At 42.5% G+C, this 20,634-nt stretch overlaps 1 protein-coding gene across 3 annotated transcripts in view; it reads right to left on the reverse strand.

Moving 5' to 3' along the window:
* LOC118101626 (pleckstrin homology domain-containing family A member 5-like) overlaps window positions 1-20,634 on the reverse strand; it is a 197,056-nt gene that overhangs the window by 57,657 nt on the left and 118,765 nt on the right. For all 3 annotated transcript variants that reach the window (XR_007032336.1, XM_047338557.1, XM_047338558.1), the window contains exon 4: window positions 6,616-6,699. Coding sequence is in view for 2 of the 3 variants with exons in the window: in XM_047338557.1 (XP_047194513.1) it covers window positions 6,616-6,699 (84 nt within the window). In the remaining variant the exon portion in view is untranslated. The remainder of the gene's footprint in view (window positions 1-6,615; window positions 6,700-20,634) is intronic.

The raw sequence follows: 20,634 nt of genomic DNA on the forward strand, positions 1-20,634 counted from the left end.
ATGGTTGGGAGTGGGGGTCCGTAGAAGTGGTTGCTACTGCCACCTGCATGGCCAACACTCAAACTCACATGCTGATCTGGATCACATGCTGATCATAGAGATTAGACAGGATGTCCAGATCCAAGCTGTGACCCATGTGCTTTAGTTCAGGCTGCTGGTTCACAACATTCACTGATCCCAGTCAAGCGAAGGAAAATGCTGAGCGAACATGAACAGCCACAACTAAGATAATTCTGGTCTGTTGTGTTCCAGTGAGTGCAGATGAAATAGACTTGGCTTGCACTGCACCTGTGGACATATTCCCAAAGCCATTGACAGATGAACGGATGTTAAATGCAGCACACCACATATTCCCTGACTGACAGCTCAGTTGTTCTGGCTGCAATTGAATTTTGATAACATCTGTTTATATGCATTTAATATATTTTGGGGATTTGATTGATAACATGTTTGAATGGCCATAATAACATCAACATTGCAAAGCCAAGATTTTCACTTCACTATTTTTGTTCATATTTTCAATTTCCAGAAACAGCAGACTTCATAAACACCATCTTCCACAACAACACCAGCCTCTTTGCTTTCATTCCCACATGATTTCAGTTACTGCTATAAGCAGTGGATACAGAGCAAACCTGTGGGAACTGAGGGAGCAGTAACATAAGCAGGCTTTTTAAAAAAAATGTAATTGGAAAATACAGCAATTGAGATAATATGGCTGAACATGTTGACCTGTCTCCAAATGACCAGATCATCCCAGCTCTCCAGCAGCAGCATGACAGCAGTGTGTGTGTGTGTGTGTGTGTGTGTGTGTGTGTGTGTGTGTGTGTGTGTGTGTGTGTATATATATGAGCGTTCCATTTTCGGTCACATTCAGCAGCCTCTGAGACCGTGAAACCACTCCGAGCTGCTGGTTAGCTGCACCTCTGTGATGTGCTGGGTTAAGTCTGAGCAGCTGAGATGATCCTGAGCCTGGAGGGGAAGCTTAGAGCTGCTGCGCATTCATTTTCATATTCTTTTAAAGTTTCAGAGGAAAAGGGAGAAGTGGAGAAGCTTGAGTGCTCAAGTGGCACAAAGACGCTTTTATGTTACATTAAAAACAGCATGTGACGTGTTCAAAACACAGTGCATAATGATGCATAACATCAACATCAGTTTTTCTTTTTTTAAACTTCTTTTATTCAGTTTTTTAATTTTTACAAAATAGAACATGACCTCATTGAACTATGCACATAATAAAATAGGTTGAATAAAGTGAATCTATGATTTATAAAAGGAGAGAGGTTTTTGAAGGGGTCCATTACAGAGGAACATGGTAATGTTCACTCTATGTCATTTTTCCGTGATGATCCTTTACAACACAGTCTTGTTACGACAACCTGTTCCACTTGGTTGAACGTTCAGATAGAATGTAACACAAGTCCATCTTTGTGTGAAAGTGTCCATGTACAGCTGCAGTCTTGTGATCGTTCGTTCCAATGTGTAAAACCTTTTCAGTCTCGGCATCCGCTGAGTTACAGATGTTGGATTTTCATCATTCCAGTTCACGGCTTTAATTTCCTTGGAAAGTATCTCAAAGGTATTATGCAGTATGTATATCTGCTCTGTGCTGTAAATCAGTTGAGGTACATCTATTAAAAAAGAAACAGTGGTTTCCAGAGAACATCCAGTTTCGTACTTTCTCTTTTAACACTTGCCATGTTAATAAAAAATATGTAATTTTTTATTTCCAATCAAAGTCCACAGATTTAATCGTGAACAAAAAAATGCATACCTCTAATTTATTTAAATGAATCCGTCTGCTGGCACAAGAAACGATGCAGGTAACTATCAAAACAATAAAAAAATAGTTAAACCAGCGCATTCAATAAGACGTGACTTTGTTCTATCACTTATAGTCATTGGTTACTCTATAAAATAAGCTTTTAAATGCATTCATCTGTTCCTCCAACTGGACTTCATTGTGACAAGTGCATGAGGGTAAATATCTGTCAAGTGAATAGTGCAGCATGTTGATGTGGGGTTTGCTATGGTTGCCATAATAATGTAATACTGACATGATGTTTACTTTGAAGATTAATGCTCACCAGCACCTAACCGTTTCCCTCCATGAGTCCCACCATCAGCACCAACTTCACATTACCATTTCACCACAAGCCCCCAAAGTTGAGGGGGCTTTCAGTACTTTTACATCCCGGCCTGTCATGAACATCGGAGCCACAAAGGCCAAGCTTTGCATGTCCGCCGGTCTAATAACATTCACCATGCATGCCACTTACTGAGACAGAAATTTAAAGCAAAGACATTTGACTTTCACTCATCATCATGCCAGTTGGCGCAGAGCAAGGTGAGACTCTCATTAGTGACGCAGCCGCAGTCAAACACCTTTGGTCCCGTTACTTTCTCACCTGCACTCAACAAGTTTAAAAATACAAGCCATGCACAACTCATTTACATAACTTACACACACACACAAACACACACATGCAGGCACCTCACCACTCCACTCCATACAGGATAAGTGTGACAGCAGTGATAATTGGGAAGGGAGATGGAGTGATAGAGAAAGTGAAAGTTAGGGAGAGAGAGCGTGTGAGAAAAAGAGAGGGTGCAGCTGCACTGAGCTTGATTTCAGCAAAAGTGTGTGTGTGTGTGTGTGTGTGTGTGTGTGTGTGTGTGTGTGTGTGTGTGTGCGCGCGCGCATCGTGGAGGGTCGGTATCTCAGCTGCACATTCGGAGACGGTAGCAGATTGAAATACCATCCTGACGACTCTTTTGGAGTTGGAGCGTGTAATTGCTGCAGTTTGTTTGTCTCTCTCAGAAGCTGCGGCCCTAAATTTCATTTCAGCGCCGTCATCCTGACTTTTTGTTGCTTTCGAGTTTGTCTCCCGGGGAGTAAAAAACACTTTCTTTGTAAGAAGCATGTGTGTCAACCGCAGAATGGATCCCATTTCAGAGTTGATGGGTGGGGAGCATCCAGGAGTCAGTCATCCTGACAGCACAGAGTGAGGGAGGGAAAGCGTTGGATGAGATTTTCTGTTTCGGTTTGTGGGTCTGAAGCATAACTGCTATAAACGGAGTGAAGAGACTGACAGCAGATGACAGAAAATGTAGAAAAAAGATGAGTGCGCTTGATAAACAGATGCAAATAAACAATCTGATCAGTGTTGGCATTCACGGACTGACTGAACCTTGCTAAGTCAAGCACACAATCACACTCCACCACTTAAAAGCAAGGAGGCCAAGGCGGATTGGAAATGTGACAGCGGGCTGCAGCACAGCAAAACCTCTCCGCGCTCAGTAACTCGACAGCAACGTCCTACCAGAACCTGGAGCTGGAGCCAGAGGAGGAACATGGGGCTGTTTCTCTTCCAGAGACAAGACTTCTGATCGACAATAAATGATCTTTCCACTCGCGTGTCATATCGATGACAACATACACGTCCATTTCTTTTCTGAAATCTGAGAATGAGGCAAAATCGCCACAGCATAGTCCAAACGGAGCGAGACACACAAACAGTCAGATGATCAGACAGGTTGTTAATGGAGGGATAGTCTCATTTGTCAGTTTGTTAATCATTAACAACAATAATGTCTTTTTATTCATTTAGCATCAAATGTAGTAAATAAGTGTTAACCTTGCTTTGTGGGGCCACGCTCTACAACGTTTACACCGAGAGATCCCAGCACCTGACAAATTCACAACATCAACACAATGACCCCTGGAAGGTGTTGTTGTTGCTCTTCTTCAGGCTAATGACTGACTCTTGACCATTTGGAGCAATACCGCCACCTACAGTAAAAAGTTCAGTAGAGCTTCTTGATCACATCATTGCAGTTGGCCGCTAATCAGCATGATTTGTTGTTGGAGCTGTTCCGTTGCTTCGAAAAGTAAAAATTGTTGGAGGAAACCAAGGTGAAAAGTTGTCATGAGAAAGAGCGCGTGTTGCGTAAGATCTGTATCCGTTGTGTGACGAGACTCATGCTTGATGTGTGTGAGTTGGCCCTTAAGAAAAGGAAGTGGTTTTTAAAAAGAAGCTCCTGCTCGTTCTGGCTGCCGTTGTGCAATTGTGAAGGTTTGCCTTTGCATGAGCGTGTCTGTGGAGCCCGACGCAATCCAGCCATCGTGTATAAGACAGAAATTGGATGAGAAATGGAAAGAGAGACAGACACCAAGCTGTTGGGTCTGCGAAACGTGGATCGGCAGAGTTAAAAAAGTTATGTATTGCGGGTACATTACATCCCAGAATCCTTCTGCTTCCTATTCAGCCACTGCCTCCAGGGAGGTCGGGCTCAGCAGCAGGACTGAGATCAGACTCAGTGGACTTGGACCAGTGTACAGAGTGTGGACTGTGACATGCAGCGTGGTCGGTGTGGGTGTCCATGCCACTGAGAGTGGTGCGTTATGTAGCGGCACACTGATGCTCTGTAAAAGGCCCTAACAGCTGCATGGACACATCGCCCTGTCTGTGCTTATTATATACTGACGTGGTACAATCAGAGCTACACTCCACCACACCACCACAGTGAGAGCCAAAAATGAAGAGAACGAAATCATTCAGTCATTACGTCTGTGAGATCGGATTTTCCACTACTCAGACAGGTACTTAGATCACTTTTAAAAAGATCTAACCTGTCAACATCAGAAAATATCTATCATGGGATTACAGATTACTTGGGTAAAATCAAAACGAAATCTATTCCAGTATACAGTCTTAAATAAGGCAGAATTAAGTATTGTAAAAGGCAAAATGTATATAATGTATATTTCCTCATAAAGTTCAACAGCCATGTCATGTTCACCCACTCTGCTGATCTTAAAACATCCATACTCTTTACATTTGCTTTTGTTCTTCTGTTCCACTTTTTCTACCGAGTCGAGAGAGAAGCTTGTCAGAGGTTCAGGTGAAAGCTGTGGCACTTTGTGGGTTGATCGCTAAATATAACTGACGAGAAGTGAAACGACTTAAACTGCTGCATTGTCAGACCTCACATCTCCATTAGCTGTAAGAGGCTGTAGGGAGCCAGGCTTCAATAACACCTGTGAAATGTTGGAAATCTGTGGAAACTAAACTCATTGTTTGCGTGATGTGCAGAATTGTGATCATAAAAGAACCTGCTGCTTTGACTACTTGCAGTTCTTGTTCACGCGGAAATTCCTAGCTATCTCTGGCGCTGACGACAAAGTCTGAGTCTGATTATTAGGATCAAAGACCTGAACTTATCAAAAGCACGTTTCTTTCTATCATCTTTGAGCAGATTTATGGAAAAAACCCGCTGTAACAATATCAAAGACATGTTGCACTCACACTGAAAGGTGTCGGCACCCCTGTGTGAATGTGACACTGACGCTCAGGCCACACTGGTTGCGTGTGAGGCGTGTGATGGCTGCGTCGCCGATCTGCTGATCACAGGCTGCGGTGGAGCTGCTACTTGAGGTTTGTGGTATGACTGTATTTCCCCAGAATAAAAGCAGATCTGTAAATGTCAGCACTCTACAGTATGAAGTCGTGCATCTTCTGGCTCTGCGATAACGACAAGAAAAAAAGCTAAGGAATGGATTCAGTCAACAAAATGCTAGACGCCTTCTACTTTGAAACAGGTACAGGAAGTGTTGCAAATATTTATGTAAGTGACATATTCGACAGATGTAGACCTTGAGACTGTGGTGAAAGATAATAAAAACTAAAACTTAGTCGTGTGGATGTCTAAACTAATATAATAGGCTTCATGACTGTGTCTGTCGAGGTAACAAGAATGTCAACAAATACAACAAATCACCCTAATCACTTGCTTTCATTAGCCCATAAAAACTAGAATTACTGTCTCACGGTCGTTTGCCTCCACCAAACAGTGAAGTGTCAGGAAATATGGTCACAATCGCCCCCTCTGTTCCAGAGTCATGGTGTTTAATAATGACCGGAACATTGTGCCGTCACAGTGATCTTGACCTGTGACCTTTTGGATATAAAATGTCATCAGTTCATCATTTTATCTCTTTGTCATAATTAGAATGTGAGCTTTTGAGTTCTGCGCAAACTTGTGCTTTGCGCCGTCACAGTGACCTTGAAAAAATCTAATTCTGAGCCAAGTATGTAGAGAAGTTTGGAAACTTTGAAAGCTGCTGCTACGTTTTACTGTGGACGGACAGAAACAGAGACGTTTGGAAACAATGACATCACAACCGCTTGCTGATTGGGTCTTTTCTGGGTAGCCTTTGCTGATTCGTCAAGGTCTTATCAAATGTCCTTCTTCCGGAAGAAAACAATCGGCATTAGCTACCAGCTCAGCTACCAGTGTATAACGCAACATGGACAATCAATTAGTGCTGCGGACCCTGTTGTCTTTGAGGAAACACGGTTTCCCTATGAAAACCTAGCAGTATGCGTGTAGCCCCACTCGCTCGCTCTCGTCTAAGCAGGATTGTCTTGTGTATCCAAAGGCATCTTCTGTCCTCATGCAGGACATTCACATGATGCCACAGCTGGACGATGCAGCTGCAGCAGGCGTTGAAAGAATGACTCCAACTATAAGAGTTTCCTTTGACCTTTCGAATCAGTGCAGAAATCAGAAGCATCCAGTGCTGTATGGGTGTGTCAGTGCACAGAGACTTACTGTTCATTTACAACAAAGATGCAGTTGTCTTGGGAGGGGACTCCTGACACCGGGTGCTTGCAGGTCACCTTTCGCTCATTGTGACTGCAGGGAAAGACAGAGGCAGAGAGAGGCAGGAGAAAGACAAAGGAGGGAGAGAGAACATTGCATGAGTGAAACAACAATGCATCAGTCAAAACAGGAGACACCGTTTAAGTCAAAAGGTAATACAGGACATCGCTGTCAGCTAAGAAAGAATCACATCTGCATGTTAAACTTTTACAAAAAACAAAACAGGTTCGTCAGCTCCCTGACAGCGAGAGTGAGGAGGGGGGGCGGCTGCCCTCAGAAACACACTGCAAACACACTCACTCACACACACCTGGAGGAATGGGTGATGCTGAACTTCAGCATGATGTCCAGTTTGGTCTCGGCTGTGACAAAAAACAAGTTGTTGCAGATGAGCACGAAGTTCCTTCCATGAAAGCACGAACAGCATGGGAACCCGTGTCAGGAGCAGCAGACCGGACCGTGTGAGAGCGACTCGCAGCACAACACTGAACTGACTCTCTCTCACTCTCTCTCACTCTCCCTTCTCGCCCAGTGGCACTTCCTGGACCCATTTTCCCCGTTCTCCTTCCTACTTTCATCATCTGTCCAGCCTCTGGTTTCAGCTCTTTCTCTGTCTCGTCCCTGTTCTGTGCCCCCTCTGTTCTACTGACTTGATTTCATTGTAATCACTTCACAGACCCAATTAACAGATGGACTGCCTTGACAGTATCCAGTGCTTAGAGTCTCAAAGACCACACAGTGCGCTTTACATAACGAGTCACATTCACATTCTATATGAAGTGGTTCACTGTCACATCCCCACTCCCACACACTGCCTGCTCAGCCATCAGGGGCAATTCGTCAGCGTCTTGCCCAAGGACACATCAACATGCGGATCGGAGGAGCTGGGGATCGAACCACTGACCCTATGATTAGTGGATGACCCGCTCTACCTCCTGAGCCTCCTTGACTTGATCACGGACAATAAAAAGGAAAACTCAAAGTGAACTGTCTACTTTTCAACCACAGAACATGGGCTTATCAAATAACTACTGTTCCATACAGAGTCGCCTGTGGTGACAACAATTTTTTTTTTTATCAAACCAACAATATCACTAAATTGATCTTTAATATTCTACCCCCTTGAACTGCATTTAAATTATTATTTGATATAAAAAAATATTAAAATTACTCAAATAAATTTATTTAACTTATGTGATTAGAAATAAATGAAGTCTAAGCAGTGATTGGCCAGTTCTATCAATAAATGGTTTGTCATTTTGAATCCCCATACTGATCGACTAATAAATACATATCAATAAGAATTGACATGGACTATATACATAAATACATATGATAAATCCGAGAGGCGAGCAGGCTGACTGTTTCCCTCGGCTCTAACACCTGAGTGAGATTCCTCAAATAAACAGTTTGAGCTCTCTGGGGGGGGTTCAGCATGTGTTGGCAGCAGATGGAGGCTGAGTGTCGACACTGTGTTCACGTCCACATCTGGGTATGCCAGATGAACAGAAGCTGTGGGCTATCAGGAAGGGGGGGTGAGCTTCTCCTTCTGGCTGTAATCTCACCAGCCGTGCAGCACCGTATTCTGGGATTCCTTTGCCACCCCAGTGCCCTGGAGCTGGAGGCTGGGTACAAAAGAAATCTCCCAGAGCACTCCATTATATTATTTTATAAGCCTGTCTTACCACACACCTTTGAGTCAAAATAATAAAGAGAGCAACATCAGTCGCATCCCGTGATACACTGACGAGTCTCTCTTTTGAAAAGAAACACGATTGAAGTGGAAGGAAGACTGGCATATCTGCTTCTAATAACATGACGGCACAGCCAAGGAGCAGCATATCATACAAAATGACAGGCAGCGAATGCACCCTCACGGCAGCTTTCAACGGGCTTTCAGCTCCAACTTAAAGCAGCATTTCGAACCAGGAGTACGATTGCACTCAATTTCAGATACACAGTGAGACAAATCACAGCCTGGCGTCGAGCAATGGGACTTGATGTTCGCTGTGCCTCATCCAATTTTAACTTCAGTCACATCTCTGCTGCTTCCCTGCAGGGCCTGACGTATTTCTTACGAGACAGGAAATTCACCCGAGTCACCTTAAGTCATTAGTGACACAGGCGCATTCATCCCATTAGCCAGACACATATTGAACGAAGGAGTAGAAACAGACAGCAGTAATAATTGGGCAGTTTAACATCCGGTAAGTCTATGATCATATCAATGTCACTTTAAATATTGACACTAAACCATACACACTGCTCCTTTAAATATGCTCTTTTTTATGAAGTGCAGTTATTTATCCTTTGCGTGATTTTTTATCCTCATGTGAAAAACCAAAAACTCAACAAACTGCAAGCAACCATCTGTCATTCAACCAATGAATACAAACCTTAAAGGGACAAATATGAGTTCATATTTATTGCAATACCTTTTTTTTCAGCAAAAGTGAAGTATAAATAATCCCACGCAATACCTGCATTGAAAGAACTGGTTTCTTCAACTTTCACTTAGGAGGAAAAGTCATTAAACTAAAGTAAAGAAAAATGATTTGACATTCATTATGATAATCAGAATAATAATCCCAGAACCCCCCCTGAAGGAGCGCCTTGGGATTCTCCAGGAGAAGCTAAGGGGGAATGTGTGGAACACCTGGTTTCCACCACAAATTGACCTCGGATAAGCAGAATAAGTAGATGGATGATTACTTCAGCTGATATAAAACTTTGTAGCAAGATGCCATTTTTGGTCATGTGGCCCAGCCCCACTTTACGACCCACAGTACCTTGCAACACAAAGCACACAGGCTCTGAATGCAATGGATGCTAGTTGTAAACTACAGAATGATACTGAAACATTTGACCGAAAGTGTCATCAAGCCTGTTACTATCCAGATCTTTCACCTTGATATCACAATAGTAAAATCACAACAGGGCATATTTGTATGCGTCCATTCCCACATTGAACATAGTACATGAAATGCATGTAAATCATTTTTGGAATGAATATGCATCCCAGGCCACTGTTTGCAATGGTCTGAGGTTCACTCCCTGCAGCCTGAGCAAGTAACTGAGGCCCTAGTCACACGGTGGATGATAGAAATGTGTCTTTAAGTCACAGAACTTCAGGTTGTTGTGAGGGTGATAAAAGATGAGGATAGAAAATGAAGAGGCACAGCAAAGCAGGAGAGAAAAAGATGAAGGAGATGAGACATTTACTGTTAACAAGGGAGGCAAAGCCAGAGACACCTACTAATAAAAGTGGTTCACAGCAGTTTCCTGGTGTGAAGTCAACACTTTCTATTTAAATGTAATGACATCAAAGAATAATGGGACGGAGGATAAGGATGACCAGGAAGTGTACTCACTGCAGACACTGAAAAACTGTTTAGCAGTAAATAAGTAAAGCAGGGTGAGTGAATTTCCTTCTTTCCTTATCAGCAGTATTTTAGTTGTTATTAAAGTCAATTATGCCGAGCTATAAAACATTTATATACATACTATACATACATTTGCAATGTATTTTCATTTTATACTGGCATTTTAAACATTGGCTTAGCGTTTGTCTCATTCTTTGGAAATGGCAGCTGGACTTAAATCCATATTGTATTTATTGGTTTTTTATATGAAATGCGATTCAGAGTTTAGTTTTTATAGGACAAAAGAATTATCGGAAGGTGTTAGAGAGTAATCCAAGTTTTGATCTACTGTAAACTGGTTTTGGTGATAGGTTAGTTCTGCGGCTACTGTCCCTGAAAGAGGGCACCAAGCAAAACAGATTCCCAAGACCCACAGAATGATCAGTGCAGCTTTAAAAGGAATCATCGGAGTTGGTTAACATCCATGTTCATGAGTCGACGAATCACGGAGCAGGGTGTCCATGGTAGCACAGAAGGAAGAAGCTGAACAAAGATGCTCTACAAAGACAAATATCGGAAGTTTGCCAATGAGCACCACTACACAACACTGCTGGGAATTTACTTTTATGGACTTAAAAGGTGCATATCGTGAAAAAAGGACACTACCACATTAAAATACCAGTGAAGTATGACATTGAATGATGCCTCAGGAGAGTAGACTGGAAGTAAATCTACAACAGAATGACTTCAAATTAAATTGCAGAGAGATGGAGTGGAATGAGCTCAAAGATTCATTCACACGGCCTAAGAATGTGTCCGAGCAGGTGCATTGTTGGCACATGACCACTAGAGGCGGTAGAGAGCAATTGCCCTATTGACCAAACAAACCTGGCCTGAAGTCAGAGGTGCAGTTTTCTATTGGCTCGCCTACCAAATGAACCATTATAATATGAATCCACTAAGGGTTGAGCTCTTGGCATTTAAAGGGAATGTGAGACGGCACTCTGATTGGTTCACTGCATGTTACACCAAAAACACACACACATGATTATTTACGAGACTAAGTGCAACCCTTTTGAACCGTGTGCCTGCCGCAGTGACCTTCTTCCCACATTAAACTGATCAAATGGAATTTGTAAAAAATTTACTTGCTCCATGTTGTTTAGACCAAGAGCTGAGATGGTTAAAATAATAATGTATAAATAATTCATACACCATTTTCTCCATAACACATCTGGCAAAAACAGTTGGGTCCTAACATTTTCTAGGGGATAAGGTTGATTTAGCAGTATCCATTTGCACATCTACCTTTCACACCGTCTGTAAAATATGCAGTATGAGAGGCTTTTAACCTGCCACTTTCATCCAGAGTGAATAACGGTGAACAATACACTGTGTTAAAATCCCCCAGATACCCCGTTTTAATACAAGCAACACGAGTGCAAATGTCAGAGCCATTAAATAGCAACAACAGTGGAAGACGTTTCCCTCTTTTGTACTGCGTATTTCATCTTATCTTCCCTTCGAGCACAGTCACAGTGAGGGGAACACTTTCTAGGCAGCCATTTAGAGCATAAGACGAGTGGGTCTGTCTATCTTGTGAATGAAATTTTTAAGTACGAAGTTTGCTGCACAGCAAATTATACCAACACACATTGTTCAATGGGAACAGTGGTGAAGTTTATCTGTATGAAAAAATGCACTTACGTAATTCTGGCCTCTCACTGGTACGTGAAAGTCTTATTGATCATTTAATGATTTAATGAGTGTTTATTAATATTATCATTATGGGGTATAACCAATATGTATTTTTTCACATTTCCTGTGGGAATTACATTATTGCACATTTGCCTTTTCTGGACCTCCTGGCTTCCATAGACCCTCTACCTGTGTTTTGCATCGCTGAGTCAAAGTTGTGCGAATAGATTCTGCAGCACAGTTTGAATATCTTCTTTGGAAATTGAAAGGTTGATGTTGAAATGTCTGCCTGCTTATCTAATCATTTATGGATGTTCGAGTTCAATTTTAAGGTGCTGTTTGTATTATGGCATGTCGCACTGTGCAATGTGACCAATATAACGTTTCCAGCTTCCTGTTACTGTTAAGTCCACAGACACACCAGAGGGCAATGTTAATGTAATATCATTGTTGTCTCTGTTTACCGAACCACAACACTTTTTATTCTGTGGCCAAAAGGGGAAACTTTCTTATCATTTTTATTACTATTTTATTTAGGTTTAGTTTTCGCCCCTGTCCATTTGTTTGTCTGTTTGTCAGCAGGATTGCACAAAAACTACAAGTGGATTCTCTCGAAACTTGGTGGAAAGGGGGGGGGGGACAGGGGCGGATCAGGATGAGGGAGCAGATCCAGGGATTTCTTTTCACTTTCTTTGACATTGTGAGATGACAAGATTACATTTTTAACAATTTCCCTGAGAAGAATGAAGGAATCTTGATGAAGGGAATCAGGCTTATATTGAGGACAGATATTTATGATTCTGTGTAATTTGGCGCGGCTTTATTGAATTTAACTGACAGCTGGGTCTTGGTGGAGGCATTCCCTCTATTGAGTGCCATTCTTTTGTTTACTGTTTCAGGATGTTTGGGGGGATTCATTATTATAATTTAGGCTCTTTTTTGGGCGCTTTACTGAGTTTTAATATCTCCCGTCTAATAATGTGTACACTGAGATGAAGGCATGCTGAGGTGTCAGGTTGTTTGATCTGTGTATTTTGAGGCACAGCAGGTTTTATATTGTCTTCTACAGGAGGAAGTGGCCTTTGAGTCTTTCTATGCCCGGCCCACATCTCTAACATCGCCACACTGTATACATACGATGACACCACACGCACACACACACACACACACACACACACACACACACACACACACACACACACACACACACAAATAGCTCAACTAATTCCATCCATGTGAAATGTCAGGTAATGTTTAATGTCATTAGTCAGTGTGGACAAACGGGCTTTGCTTTAAATGCCATGTGAAAAAAATCTACCCTGTTGTCAGAAGATTGTGTGTGTGTGTGTGTGTGTGTGTGTGTGTGTGTGTGTGTGTGTGTGTGTGTGTGTGTGTGTGTGTGTGTGTGTGTGTGTGTGTGTGTGTGTGTGTGTGTGTGTGTGTGTGTGTGTGTGTGTGTGTTCTTATCCCTGCAGAGTGGCAGCCATTCACCCTGACTCCTCTGGCCAGGCCACTAACCTTTCAGAAAGGCCACCAGCATTGACAGCCCTCCCCCTCCCTCTCCTTTCTTCCTCCCTCAGTTTCTTTCTCTCCTTCCACCCCGCCCTTCTCAGCCTGGTTCTTGGTTTTTCTCCTCTGCTTCTCTCTTTTTCTCACTGACCCCTGCTCGACCCATTCCCTCTCACTTTCAGCTTTTTCCCTCAATTAGGTCTTCCTCTGCCTGCCAGGCCCTCAGCTGCTTCTCTGACCTTTTAACTCCTCGCTTCTCTCCTCCTCCTCCTCCTCTCTCTGCAGAGACCTTCCTCTGTCTTGGCCTGCACAGGTTACTTACAGTCAAACACTAAATGCTAAAGCTACTGTTAAATTATGAAATGAATAACAACGACAAGACAAGTTGGTCTTGGAGAGAGCAGAGTGAATGTGTACCCTCCAGAGAAAGGTTTGGAAACGAAGAGGAAGTAAAGCCATCTGAAGTTTGGAAAATGAAATGCTCATAATAACTCCAGCACTTCCTATTTGGAAAGGAAACTAAAGCCAAGAACGACACCAAATATACTAATATACAACAACTAATCCAAATTTAACAAACTAACCTAAGAAGCGTGCCAGCAGAAATCCTTCAAAAATAAAAGTCCGTACTTTGTACCATATACACGGCTCTTTCCAAGTGTACAAACTACTACATTTGTATTACTGCATAATTTGGGAGCTAAATCTGTGTGCCTGGCAAACAAGATAATCTGTTCAACCTGAATTGGTTCATGGCTTTTAATTCTGGCTCCTTTTGTCATGACACATGCGGAACAAGAAAACTGACTTCTGAGAAACGCTGAACAAATACGACTGCTTACAGCAGCTGTGCCACTCCACCAACAAAAGTGGTTGCCTTCTCTTCACATCCCTCTCGACGAGGTTTCTCTTTTTCTCTCCTGAACTAAAAATAAAAAAGTTTTTTTTAACCACCATTTTACCATCTGATTGTTCTTGACAACTTCGACTTAATGAGCTGACTGAGCTGTGATCCAGCGTATGACTGAGGCCGACAGAGATGAATAAATTCTTCTATTTACGTGATGAAACAGATGGGATATCTGCACCATTTAATCTGAAGATTTGCAACAATTACATATTTTTCATCAAACAGGGAGAGCAATTCAGATGATTGCCGAGGCTTAAAACGGAAAATGACAGACTTCAAAGGACACGTGGCCACGCTCTTTACTTCACAGTGAACGCAAATGTGTCCTGGTCCATATTAAAGGCCGTACATTCAACTGGAAATATCTTATATCGTTTGATATTTTTTACAATTTCAAATCAACAAAACCACATTTCATTGTAATTTACTCGCTCATCCCCCTACTTACCCTACCCCTCTCTCTCTACACACACACACACACACACACACACACACACACACACACACACACACACACGCGACACACACACACACACACACACACACACACACACACACACACACACACACACACACACGAAACCAACACACGCACACGCACACATACATACACACAGTGTGAGAGCCTGGGCCGACAAGTAATAGGTGACAGAGACAAAGTAACTCAGGCTGACAAATGATGCCTGAGGCTGACACAGTACATGTGAGGCTGGCACATGATAGCTGAGGCTGACACAGTACATGTGAGGCTGGCACATGATAGCTGAGGCTGACACAGTACATGTGAGGCTGGCACATGATAGCTGAGGCTGACACAGTACATGTGAGGCTGGCACATGATAGCTGAGGCTGACACAGTACATGTGAGGCTGGCACATGATAGCTGAGGCTGACACAGTACATGTGAAGCTGGCACATGATAGCTGAGGCTGACACAGTACATGTGAGCTGGCACATGATAGCTGAGGTTGACACAGTACATGTGAGGCTGGCACATGATAGCTGAGGTTGACACAGTACATGTGAGGCTGGCACATGATAGCTGAGGTTGACACAGTATTGCTGAGTCTGGGAAAGAAGGAGCTGTGGTGACAAATGACAGCTCAGTCTGACCATCACCAGATGAGTTTGGGACATCATAGTGACAAAGCCGAACCTAATGAATTGCAGCTGAAGCTCATGGATGTTGAGTTTAAAGGGATAGTTCGCCCAAAAATGAAAATGCACTCATTATCCCCTCTACCACTATGCCGATGGAGGTGTGCGTGAAGTGTTTGAGTCCACAAAACACTTTAGGAGTTTCAGGGGTAAACAGTGTTGCAGTCAAATCTATAACAATTGAAGTAAATGGTGACCACATCTTCAAACGGGTTAGCCTCCATACTTCTCCTGTGGTGTCATCTAAGTGTCCGTAAGCCCCGACATTCAAATTCGACTCGAAACGGCGTCAATTACACCATGATTTAGCCTAAATGTCCTCTCATATCCTCCTCCTAGTTACTGCTGCAATAACTTGCGAGACGAGATCAGCGAGAACTTGCAATAGCTGCAGTTACTGCGAGAACTGCAGCAGTAACTAGGAGGAGGATATCAGATATTAGGAGTTATTACCAATTAGGTTTTTTAATATATATGTCAGCCAATAGACTTTTAAATGCCTAATGTCGGTATTGGCGTTGGCCCTCAAAATGATCTTAACAACTGATAAACTGTTTTAAGCCAGTTGATTTCAAAAACTTGTAATTATACAATATAACTTCTTGTTATTTAAGAATTAAAATGACTAAAATCAAGAATAAAAGCCAAATGCTGTCTCCATAATCTTTCTCACGATATAAAGATATTTAGTACAACCAGCAGAAAAGCCCTTCAAACTAACTAGCAAATAGATACAAAAAAGTATTAGCCTATTCATACATATATATGTGAAACTCATAACTGAATATTCCACAACCAAACCTTCCCCAAATACTAACTAAATGGAGCATGTTATTCAATACATATGTCATCATTTTTTTTTAGAGACATTACCTCCCGCATGAAAAAAGAATGCTTTTACCTGTGCTTGTGAGAACATGCCCACGTAGCCGGCTAAGTCCAAAATGTAGACATACATCAAACATTAAGCTTATCAATATATATATCGCTTACAATATTGCCTAAACCAATTAATATATTGCTTAAAACATCCACTGCAACCAACAACGAGTTTGATGTGACAAAGGTCAAGTTTTTCCTGTTTATTATTCATTTTAAACCAGACCTTGACAATGCCTGATTTTGTCACGTTACAGTTTCTCCAAACAAGCAGTAACAAGCAGAGTAGCCACCGTACCCAAGTACACAAGTTGAGCCTAGTGCTTAAATAACCTTGAGTTATGTAACAACGAACAGCAGCCACGAAGACTGGTGCCACACAAAGCACATCACTTACATTGCCATCACACTCCTCCTGCACCGGCTCCCATGTTGCTATTGGTAACTGCGACAGATGGCTGATGGATTGCGATTTCGATGAAGGTCCCTGGAGGTACGTGCTATCAGCCAGGCGAGGATCCCACCAAAGACACAATCCAAAGAAATCGGCGAGGAAGAGAAGTCCTCTCTCCCCTTCTCTCCCATCCTCCCCCAATATGTCTGCACTCATCCTCATCACCATCCTCATCACCATGGCCTCTCAGTGCAGGCCAGTGATGTCATCGTCCTCCTCACTTTTACAAGACAGACAGAAGCCAGTAATTCTACAGTTTCACATCATTGCACTTGAGGTGTTTGGCTGATGAGTAACTCCCAGTGAAGGCAGCGTTAGACCAAGATTCAAGACATGATATTAATTGGCCATTACCAGGAGGATGTGTTGGGTTGAATATGCACTGAGCACTTAGCTGCTGGACGACATGATGCTTTATAACAAGTACTTAACCCAGGGGTAAGTTTATGTTAATCTCATTGCTGATCATAATTCTGATACATAAAAGGTGCTATTTTCTCATATATGAGACAATGGCGAATAGTCACTACATTAACAAAAAGATGTGGGCGATCGAGTTGCATGATATGAGGTATATTACAACTGCAGTATCACATACTGACGTGATTCAAATTATTGGTTGTGAAATCTACACTGTATTTTTCACAAAAGCATCAGTGCAGACAATTTAGTCCGGTGCAAATGGAATTTTAAATGGTCAAACTATCTCTAAATCACAGGAGACATAGTGGGAGTCTTATTGAAAAGTCTTAAAGCTGAGCCAGCCTCAGGTCTTTATCTGCTTTATTTTAACTTGAGATTTTCTTTTTTTCATTTCTATCAGTAATGACAAAATGACACTTACAAAGTAATACCTGACATCTGAAGACCTTGTGAGAGCCGGCAGACACTCAGTCAGACAGGTAGAAAACAATCCATTCTTTTTATTTATAGAGTGTTGTATTGTTCCCAGATCTAAGCTATTATGACTTGGTGACAGTATTGATAATATGACCAATAGGAACGAGGGCCACAACTATGAAAATATCTCCCCGGTGGAAAGAGAAATGTGGTCTTACCATTTACAGCCCCAGTGATTAGACATCATTGGCACAGGTCTGCCTGTTTTCTTGTCTTCTGTCTCATTTAGTTTGCAACGATTCAACTCAGGATTCCCACTTAATTTGACAGTGATTTATTAATACATAAAAATGCTGCAAAGAGGATCTTTATCTTTACCTAGGGAACAGCATATGTGCAGACATTAGAAAAAAAGTCACGATAAGGGAAAAAGGGACATGAAGAGAAGAGGCAGTCATAGGATTTGAAAATCTAACATCATAATATACTTTATGGTACACATTTTACATGTCTACAATCACACATCTTGCGCACCACTGTGTGGACCAGGCAGGATGGCAAAATGCATTACAATGCGTTGCTAAATTGAGCCGCGGTGACAAGCCACAGCTTTCCGCTCAATTTGCATTGACGTCCGATTTCAAAGGGAGATACAAAAAATAACTAGTTTGCTGTTCATCACGCTCCATTCACAATTTCCTGATCATGTCAGGTCTCCCTCAGTCAGTTGCCTTAACCTTGTTTACCAAAAAACTCAGATACAACTCTGCCAGCAGCAGCAGCAGCAGCAGCAGCAGCAGCAGCAGCAGCACATTCACCTGTCGTAGTGATGGAGATGCTTTGCTTCACGTCCTGGTCTTTCTGTGCGTAATCGGCAAAGCTTTGTTCAACTTCAACAGGATCCGTCAACTCAAATGTCCCCATCCGTTTCACCCCAGTCTTCACAACCATTAGGACTATGGTGACGCAGTCCAAACAGTTGATCTATCAGCTGAGCTGTGGCTATCTGGTGCGACTGTCTTGTTGCTGCACATGCCAACTAAGGGCAGTGGTAAAGTTGCTGCAGCACATCAAATGGGTGGGTTTCTTTATATTTCTGTAACAAGGTAGGTAGGTAGACAAAACACATTTTGTGATGCGCTACTATTCCATTAATTAGATAATAACAGTAAATGTATTTTAAATCCAGATGGTGGGTAGGTGTGGGACTTTCCCAGTAGAGATGAAGGCATTAGCTGGAGGGTAATAAATAAGTGTTATAATGAAGACTGACACTTAAATTCAATCAAACACCTTAATTCCTGCTGCTTTCTTCCAACAAATTTCCTTCACCCCCATCCTCACCCAGGCTCCCGGAATCTCAAGCCAGGCACACTGCCAGAATGCCAATGCAGACCCCCTCAATCCAGAAACCATCCTGCCTTGATCCTGTGTGATAGCAAAGGTAAGTTGGAAGATCAAGTCCATAATTAGGGAGGTTCAATAGCCAGACTGCAGTAATCTCCATCCCCTCAGGATAAACCCACATTTCTTGACAAGGTTTGGAGGGATGGCCACACTGCAATAATTTGCTCTGCTGCCCCGAAACCACTCTATCACAGATCAGCACCAGCGTCCAGCAACCGACCAGGTCAGGAAGTCTGATATTCTTCCAAAGACCTCCCTTCCAGGACCTATTCTAACAAACTAGCACTCAATTTTATTGGCACAGACAAAACTGAATCCATCGCCCTATGTCCAACGTCTCAACCATCCAGTCTAAAGAATCCACAGGCTGCGTTTAGATGCTTTAGTGGACTGGAAAGGACACGAACCAGAAGACCGGTGCTGGTTTCCCCAACCAGGACATCCTGGAAGCCTCTGTAGTCCGGGAATCTCACTTTCAGCATCCAGATAAGCCTGGTGGTCCTCTCGTGATGTCCATGGGGAGGTGATTAGTAACAAAATCCTGACTGTTTGCTGTCCTGGCTCCTAAATAGTGGAACGAGCTCCCCATTGACATCAGGACAGCAGAAAGTCTACACATCATCCGCCGCAGACTAAAGACACAGCTCTTCTGACTACACCTTGGTTAAGAAGATGATGTCTAATAAACCACTGTCAACTCTGGTGTTTATATAAATAATAAAAAAAAATTGTATATGGCACTTAAATGTAGCACTTGTAGTTTGGCTTAATTGTACTTACTTGATTCTTGTACCTGGGTTTGTACCCTCATGGTTGAATGCACTTATTGTATGTCACTTTGGATAAAAGCATCAGCTAAATGAAATGTAATGTATTGCTGTTAAGGCTCTCTCTCTCTCTCTCTCTCTCTCTCTCTCTCTCTCTCTCTCTCTCTCTCTCTCTCTCTCTCTCTCTCTCTCTCTCTCTCTCTCTCATGGTTTCTGTGTGTCTGTATGGACATGGCTCCCCCCTCTGGTCTCCCACAAGCTCCCATCACCTCATCACCTTTGAATTACCACCATTAAATCAGGGACAGACTCAAAAATAGCTTTTATCCCTGGGACATCAGATCCCTGAACCACAACACGGACAGCTAACGTGCTTTCTATTCAAATTAATCTTAAGTGCAGCACTGAATAAGTGAAACACTAGAAAACACTTCTATTTTTACATTATTTATTGTTTGTATCTTTTTTAAAGTCTGTCGTAACCTCTCCATTATTTTTTATCTTGCACTGATCAGAAGTAGCACTCAGAATTCCATTGTATTATCTTGTACAGTACAATGGCAATAAAGGCTTTCAGTTCATTTCATTAATTTGACCACAAGTACATCCATGGCTCTTCAATCAGTCTTCACCAGATTCTTGTTCCAATCACAGTGCTAGTGAACGTTCCATCCGCCTCTTATCGCCTTGAGTGAATTATTCTCCATTTTCATCACAAATTGTAACCTGTATCTCTATTTTCATGATCATCACTCACTTGCCAGACCGCCCGTCTGCTTCTGCTACATCCAATCAGTGAGCCCGCCTCTGCCAGCAACGCTTCCCTCTTCATTCCATGTTCACCCCAACCATACTTCCTCGCTGCCCTTCTTCGCCCTTGTTCCCACCAGACCCACATCCCCTGTCGTCCACCTCAGTTCCAACTCAATAAACCTTTTTTTCATTATCTCTCCACACTCCAACCGTCTTTTGAGTCCCTTCTGA

Source organism: Hippoglossus stenolepis, chromosome 22, assembly GCF_022539355.2.
Source record: "Hippoglossus stenolepis isolate QCI-W04-F060 chromosome 22, HSTE1.2, whole genome shotgun sequence".
NCBI classification, from domain to species: domain Eukaryota; kingdom Metazoa; phylum Chordata; class Actinopteri; order Pleuronectiformes; family Pleuronectidae; genus Hippoglossus; species Hippoglossus stenolepis.